This window comes from Theropithecus gelada, chromosome 8 (assembly GCF_003255815.1).
Source record: "Theropithecus gelada isolate Dixy chromosome 8, Tgel_1.0, whole genome shotgun sequence".
Classification (NCBI taxonomy): Eukaryota; Metazoa; Chordata; class Mammalia; order Primates; family Cercopithecidae; genus Theropithecus; species Theropithecus gelada.
The window spans coordinates 27,283,239-27,290,847 of record NC_037676.1 but is presented as its reverse complement, the minus strand read 5'-3'; the positions used below and the strand labels follow the sequence as shown (position 1 = coordinate 27,290,847).

The 7,609-nt window shown below is 35.9% G+C and overlaps 1 protein-coding gene across 3 annotated transcripts in view; it reads right to left on the bottom strand.

Annotated features, from left to right (window-relative positions):
* Nucleotides 1-295: 295 nt before the first annotated feature.
* Nucleotides 296-7,609, bottom strand: part of FZD3 (frizzled class receptor 3) — a 71,390-nt gene continuing 64,076 nt past the window's right edge. For all 3 annotated transcript variants that reach the window (XM_025394360.1, XM_025394357.1, XM_025394358.1), the window contains one exon: nt 296-1,949. In XM_025394360.1, the coding sequence (XP_025250145.1) occupies nt 1,736-1,949 (214 nt within the window). In that variant the 3' untranslated portion in view covers nt 296-1,735. The remainder of the gene's footprint in view (nt 1,950-7,609) is intronic.

Genomic DNA, 7,609 nt, shown 5'->3' with positions numbered 1-7,609 from the left:
AATCTTCAAAGTATGATTCTTGGATTATCTGCATAAGAATCACCTGCAGTATTTTTATAACTACAGATTTTTAAAGTCCTATCACTTTGGCCTTACTAAGTCTCTCTAAGAGTGGAGCCCAGAACTCGGCATCTGATGCAGAACAACTGAATATCAGATAATGATATGAAAGCCAAAGACTGAATCCATGTGGATGTTCATGTGATATATGATGCCATCAGATCAGCAGGGGCAAGTTATAGTAGTGAGTTTCAAGCCAGGCTGCAGATTAGAATCACCTGGAAAGCTTTTTTCCTTTTTAAGAAAGCTACCAATTCTTACTTGTATGAGGAGAAGGTGTTAGGCATCTGAAGTAACCCAAGTGATTCTTATCTGCAGTCAGGGTTGAGGACCCTTGTTTAAATATGCTTTTTACATAATACATCCAGCATGTTCCAGCATTTTTCTTTCTCTTCTGATTATTTCATGCCTAATAAGGTTTACAGTTTATATTGTAAATTATTTAAACATTACCAGATAAACATTTTTTACTTTTTTTAAGATTAAATTATATTCATAGTAAGACTACTAATCATGCTTCGTTTAGCTACAGTGATTTTCCAATATCAAATCAATCACCACTTTGGACTGAGGTTATATATATTTCAGTTGTAAACAAGAGTGATCCAGAATCTGAAAATAAGGGTGTGGGGCAAAAGCTGTAGCCTACTGGCTATTGGGCAAGGCAAGTGCAGACAATCAACTCACTATAGGAGGGCCTGGAAGCCAAGGTCTGGTGGCTTTGGCAAGATCACATCTCACTATAGAAAAATACAACAATGAATACAGAGAAAATGTTTTGCCATTTTGTAAGTGTGGTTACCACAAAGAACCTTATAATGTATGATGTTTATCTTATTACATGCCTCCACAAAGCAAATTTTGAACATTAAGTTCTGTATGAATCAATACTATTACATGGGAAAAGATGGCCACAAATTAAAATTTTTCCATCATGCATATGGATAAGTTATAAAAACACAGCCAGTAAAAGTAATATTTACAAAAGTTAGAAAAACAGCACAATTATAGGGGAAAGAATGCCCATCTCTTTATTCCACTGCTAATCCAAATCCTGAATATCTCTGGATGAAGATTATTTTGATAGAATGCTGAGAGAACCTTTCATAGACTAATCAAATTCTTCTGTTATACTTTTATTCTATTAGCTAAAATACCCTTGCTGATTTATTAAATTCTCCTACAGTTTAAAAACACAGTTCTTTTTTCACTTAGTGTAAATAAAACTACAAAGTCCTACTATTCATCTGAGAAGTAAACCTTGCATAGAAAATTTCTTTAATTCTGAAATTGTTTTATTAACTGAGCTACCAGAATGTTATCTCACAACTAGTTTACAGCATATGAAAGTTCACTACAAAGCAGTCACCACATATTTAGGATTTTTCTAAATATAAAATGAGTGGGTTTATAAAAATGCTTACCAGACAAATAATTATCTCTTCATAACCTAGAAAGACGAATTATTTTTGTGATGATAGAATTCTTAGTGTTTTGGATGCCTTGATGTTCCAAGTTTGATGCAATATAAAAAGCAAACATTTACCTTTCCAGTGGACACAATCTGTAGTTGACTGAAAGCATGTTAACAGTGAGTTACAGCAATCAGTCATGCAAAAGGCAAAGAATAAAATCTTTTTAAACAGCACAAGTTTTCCACCTTAGACAAGACAAACTAAGCACTGGTTCCATCTTCTTCAATAACCCGATTCATGCTGGTGCCATGTGTGATGTGAGTCATGGGATTATTACTGAGATCTCTGATGCTGCTATGTCGTGACTGTTCATTGAGTCGATGAGAACTACTATGCCTGGAGTGATCTGTTAGTCGTGACATGCTGCCATGAGGTAGTCTCTCCTCCATTCCTCTGTAACTGCAGGGTGTGTACCTGTCACGAGAGAGTTTATTTTGAAGTGGGTAACAGAACACACTAGAAAATTAATAACACTAATAATTTTCATAAAAACGCCTCAGTAAGGGAAATTATTAGGAAATCAACCATGAGAAAGTAATAACCAACTTTTGATTGCTTAACTTCGTTAACACTGTAGAATTATTGACATGGCCAACAAAAGAGAAGAGATAATCCACTCAGAATTAAGGTTCCATTCATTCTCTGCAAAAGGACAGAAGCTAAGATTAAATAAGGCTGATCGATTTAAAGCTGCACTAGATATGGGTACCTTTGTCATTCAAATGAGTTTTGAACAGGGTGGGTTCAGGGAGAGGGGTAACAACAAATAGAAGAAATGTGGCATTGTCCCTGGCAGCCAAGAAGAGTGGCTATGATCAGTAGACGAGTACACTCAAATTTTATTAAAAGACTGATTGGAAGAGGGAGAATATGAAATCAGAGGTGAAATCGGTATAACCTAAAAAAAAAAATAAATGAATAAACTGGCAAGCAATGATGACAGTATGTGCCGAAAGCTGCTTTCCAGATAGCCCAGTTAACAACTGAATTAACTACCTGTAAATTATCTTAATTACCTCTCATCAGGGCTTCAGGCTGTGAAGACGCTCCTTCATGGAAGCTACATCTGCTTGGAAGTTCCGTCCTAACACTTTGTAACCTATATTCTGGCTAAAGTAAATTCTTTGTACCTTCAGCTCTAGACCCAGCTTGGAGTATGTGAGCTGGGCTCCCTCTGCTAACTGCAGGTTGTCTCCTTCTCTGCACTTATCTTGGAAAGCAGCAATGGAGCTGTTAAATTTTCTTTTGTTGCAGTCCTGACTCACCGAGCTTTGCCATGAGGAATGAGATTAGCTCTAGGCCAGTCAAGGTCAGGAAAATCAATTATGACTTTTTTATTAGGCCTTTGCTTATGGAGCTAGCATGCTATTTATCAATGATTCTGGCTTTATAGTGTGCTCTTTCAAGGTAAGGACCATATTTTATCCTTTAATCCCTAGTGCCTCAGGAAGTATTTGTTTAAAATACTTTTTGTTTATACTTACACCTATACATATACCATTTTGTAAAAGTATTTGATTTAGGATAATAAACCTCAAAGAAAACTTAGTATAATCTATAACTTTAATTAACATTAAGTTTTAAGTAACGTTTCTAAAAATAATATATAGCAGGCTAGGTTTTTTTTTTTTTTTTTAAACAGTCATCAAAAAAACTAATCATAAGCAGCTGCAGATCTGTTGGCTGTCAGAAAGCGTTAATCCACCATTCCTTCACAAAAATAATTGTAACAAATTTCATGACTCAGTGTGAATTATTTATAAAATTTAAAGATAGATTCATACACCACAGAGGTGATCTTCTAGTAACATTTTCATTAGATCAGAGTTTAAAACTTGAGATGTCCTTTGAAAATTATTTTTTCAAAAAAACATGTATTTTGGCCGGGCAGAGTGGCTCTGGCCTGTAATCCCAGCACTTTGGGAGGCTGAGAAGGGCAGATCACCTGAGGTCAGGAGTCCAAGAGCAGCCTGGCGAACATGGTGAAACCCCGTCTCTACTAAAAATACAAAAATTAGCTGGGCGTGGTGGTGGGCACCTGTAATCCCAGCTACTTGGGAGGTTGAGGCAGGAGAATTCCTTCAACCTTGGAGGCAGAGGTTGCAGTGAGCCGAGGTCGCACCACTTTGCTACAGCCTGGACGACTAGGGCGACACTCTGTCTCAAAAAACAAACACATGTATTTTTCTTTCAGTAAAGCAAAAAAGAAAAGTTAAATATGAAAAGATAAATATTTTAAACATTTCTCATGTTAATGGGTAAAATGTTATTTCTCATTCATTAAAAGATAGCTTCATATTTAGGACCTAAAACAGTTTTAAATTTGTTCTGCATGTTTTGGCAAATAATGACAATGTGTGCAGATGAAAACATTTCAGAATGGGCTTGTTATTCTAGTCTAATAATTATTATTTTGCATAATGGTTGTTGCCTTAAAACTGAGTAGAAGATTTTTCCAAGTTTCCAAATATGACTTGGCAGCTGATTTGGAGATCTTTTACCTCTCAATGGCTACCCAAGCGTCTGTCTCAAATAAATATGGCAAATGAAAAGAGCAAAATATGATGCAGTTTTCTAGTAATGATATAAAGTTATCTTTTAAAAGTCACTATATAAAAATATAAGCTGAGCATTTTCTAAAATGAAATAGAAAGCTTTGAGTTACAAAAACTCAAATAATATATTTTTCATAGAAAAATTTACTATATTGAATAATTTTATCTAAATTCCTTAAGTGACACATATGGCCATCCACAAAACATTTTAGAATATGAACAACCTGCCCATGGATAATTAAGGGTCAACTACATAGAAAAGTAAATTTAAATATACTGTTTAATCTCAACTGTATATGTAGGAATTACCAAGTTTATTTTTTGACAGTCATTTAAACCACTGTGACCACTGACTCTAAAACACAATGTGAAAATGTAAATAAATTTTAATATAAGCTTAGACAAAACAATTAGGATGGTTAATTTGCTGCTATTGTCAAAAAGATACTGTGGTGCCTTCCAAAGTCAACATAAAAAAACCTTGAAGACGACTGACTCTTTTTGAGTTTCCATAGTATTTGCTATCACTAATCTAAATAACTGAATTAACTGTAGTTTTACTAATGCCTCCTTATTTATTCCCTAGCTTTTTCTTGTCATGGCACCCACTTACCAACCTAATCATTCATTCCCAAACCTCCACCTACCTACTTATTCACTTCCTTTTTCACCCACCCTCTCATCTAACCACCAATTACTTATTCTTTGAAGCTGACATATGTGTGTAGGTGTATTCACCTCAGCCTATTTTGTTTTATATAGCACAGAGATCAATAATTATCCAGCAAAGAATCTGGGCCAGAGTGAGTATTGGGAAGTGTGTGTGTGTGTGTGTGTGTGTGTGTGTGTGTGTGTGAGAGAGAGATCCCACAGCCAATGAGATGATGAGAAAATGACCAAAACATAGTGTTGACACACAAAGTTAAAAACTGACTGAAGCAGAAGGAAATCTCCATGAGATGGCTTTTCAAATTACGACAATCCTTGTTCAGACTTCTGGTTCACCATAGTCTTGGAATCTCTCAAATCTGCCCTAAAGTTCTAGGTACAGCAAAGAGTCCTACAGTATGAGTACTCGTGCGCCACATTACAAAACACCTTCAGTAGGGTGCCACTGTCATTCTGGCTCCTGAATTTCTGGGAAACATCCACATTATTTCTAAAGTCATTATTTATTTGATAGATGTGTACATTCCCTACTATATACATGCCTAGCACTGTGCTAGATACTGTGAAGGAATGTGGTGTCACTTAGTTCTTATTCTCTAGAAGCTGCAAACTTAGCTGAGGAAAGACAATTATACAGAAAATAGATCATAACAAAAAGAATGATAAGCAATTTCTCTGACTCACATGCCCATTGTTCTTCTTCCTGTATTATTATTACTGTGAATATTTCCCAAGGTCTTGTTTTTGGCCTGTTGTTCTTTTTTTAATAGTGACTCAAGGGATTCTAGCTCACAATTTTAATTGCCAACTACCTCATATTGATGATTGTAAACTTTCTTATCTAAGCTACAGCTCTATTCAGATGAGAGTGACTGAAATCTATTTTTAACTGCCCTCAGAAATTCTCTACTTAATATAAACTCATCTTTTACTGTTCATTCACCCTACTTATCTCCTCTAAGATATTTTCATGAACCAATCTGACCTTTCTCTTTCCTGCAGTTCTACATCTATTATCTTTAACACTCACTGTCTTAATTATATCCTGGCTTGTGCTATTATTTAATTGGTTCATATGTATATGTCTTATCTTTCCTATAAGGTTATATGCTCCTAGAATGCATAAATTACATGTTACTTTTCTTCCATACACATCTTATCTTTCCTATAAGGTTATATGCTCCTAGAATGCATAAATTACATCTTACTTTCCTTCCATATACATCTTTATACACAGTATGTCACATGCATAGATATTATACTACAAATAATTATTCATTCATCATTGAAAGGGTAAGGCCAGGCCAGACATGGTGGCTCATGCCTGTGCCAGCTCTTTGGGAGGCTGAGATGGGGAGATCACTTGAGGCCAGGAGCTCGAGACCAGCCTGACCAACATGTCAAAACCCTGTCTCTAATAAAAATTTAAAAAAATTAGCTGAGTGTGGTGGCACACACCTGTAATCCTAGCTACTCAGGGGGCTGAGGCATGAGAATCGCTGGAACCTGGCAGGCAGAGGTTGCAGTGAGCTGAGATAGTACCACTGCACTCCAGCCTGGGCAACAAAGTGAGTCTCGGCCTCAAAAAATAAATAAATAAATAAATAAATAAATAAATAAAAGAAATAAAGAAAGGATAAGGCCGATAACGTCAAATAAAGCTGAGTTCATGGAGGGTGGTGACTGATAAATATATTTTAAAAGAATTCTGATTCCCTCCCTCCTTATCAGTATTTTTAGCTGGGACCCCTAAATTACTGTAGAAACTTCCTAACTAGTCTTACTCACAATTTTCTTCATTCCGATGCTATTGCCAAGTGATTTTTCTAAAATACAAATCTGATTTTCTCACTTCAATGCCTGAAGTCCTATGATAGTTTCTCACTGCTGTCAGGGAAAAATGCAAACTCCTCAGTATGAATTCCTCTCCGTCAGTTGCCGAAACATGCAGTCTATGCTCTAGCCATACCCACGTACCTAACTACCTGCCTGTCTTCGTTGCCTCTGCATGTGCTGTTTCCTTGTCTTTAACTCCCAACTGCCTCCTCTGAATCCTATTGAAAGTAGAAGAGACATCTCTTGCGAAGCTTTCACTTTCTATGATTTATTAAATGGTTTTCTTCTCTGATATCCCAATGCACCCTGTACACATTTTTACTATACCTACTGAAGTGTATTGTAATTGACTGTTTACTCTTTTGTCTTCCTTCTCTGCATCCCCAGCACTTAGAAGAATGCTTCTCATATAGGAGCGCTAAGTGGAACAAAAGGAGGAAGGAAGGAGAAAGGATCCTTGTGGTTAAAATGAAGTCACTGGTGATGTTAGAGGGTACAGTTCAGGCAGGTAGAGAGGAGAAAAAGACTACATTTTCAAGGCATAAAGGATGGATTAGGAAGAAAAATATTCAAAATAGTTATTTCCAAAATTTAGTCAGGAAAGGAAAAGGAAATGGATACAAGATAAATCAGCATCAAAGAAAGACTGCTGCTCTTTTAAACACAGGGTAGCTGACCAACAGAAAGTAAAAGAAAACAAGTTAAGAGGAAAAAACAGAAGATTAAAAAAGGAACGTACAGAGAATCGGATCCTACACTAGGAGGACAGGGAGAAGACTGAGACTGACAGGACAGAAACAGCTGTGGAAACAGATGTTTTCAAGTGAACACAGAATCCTGTCATTTTCAGGTATTATAATTTCCATTCTTTCAGTTTCCCAAACTAGAAATCTTAAAACAAACAAACAAACAAAAAAATCCCAAAAAAGTCTTTAGCACATTCCTTTTCTCTAGCTGCTAATATTAATTTCTTACCAATCTCTATCATTTCTTCTTTCTTCTTCTTCCTTTTTT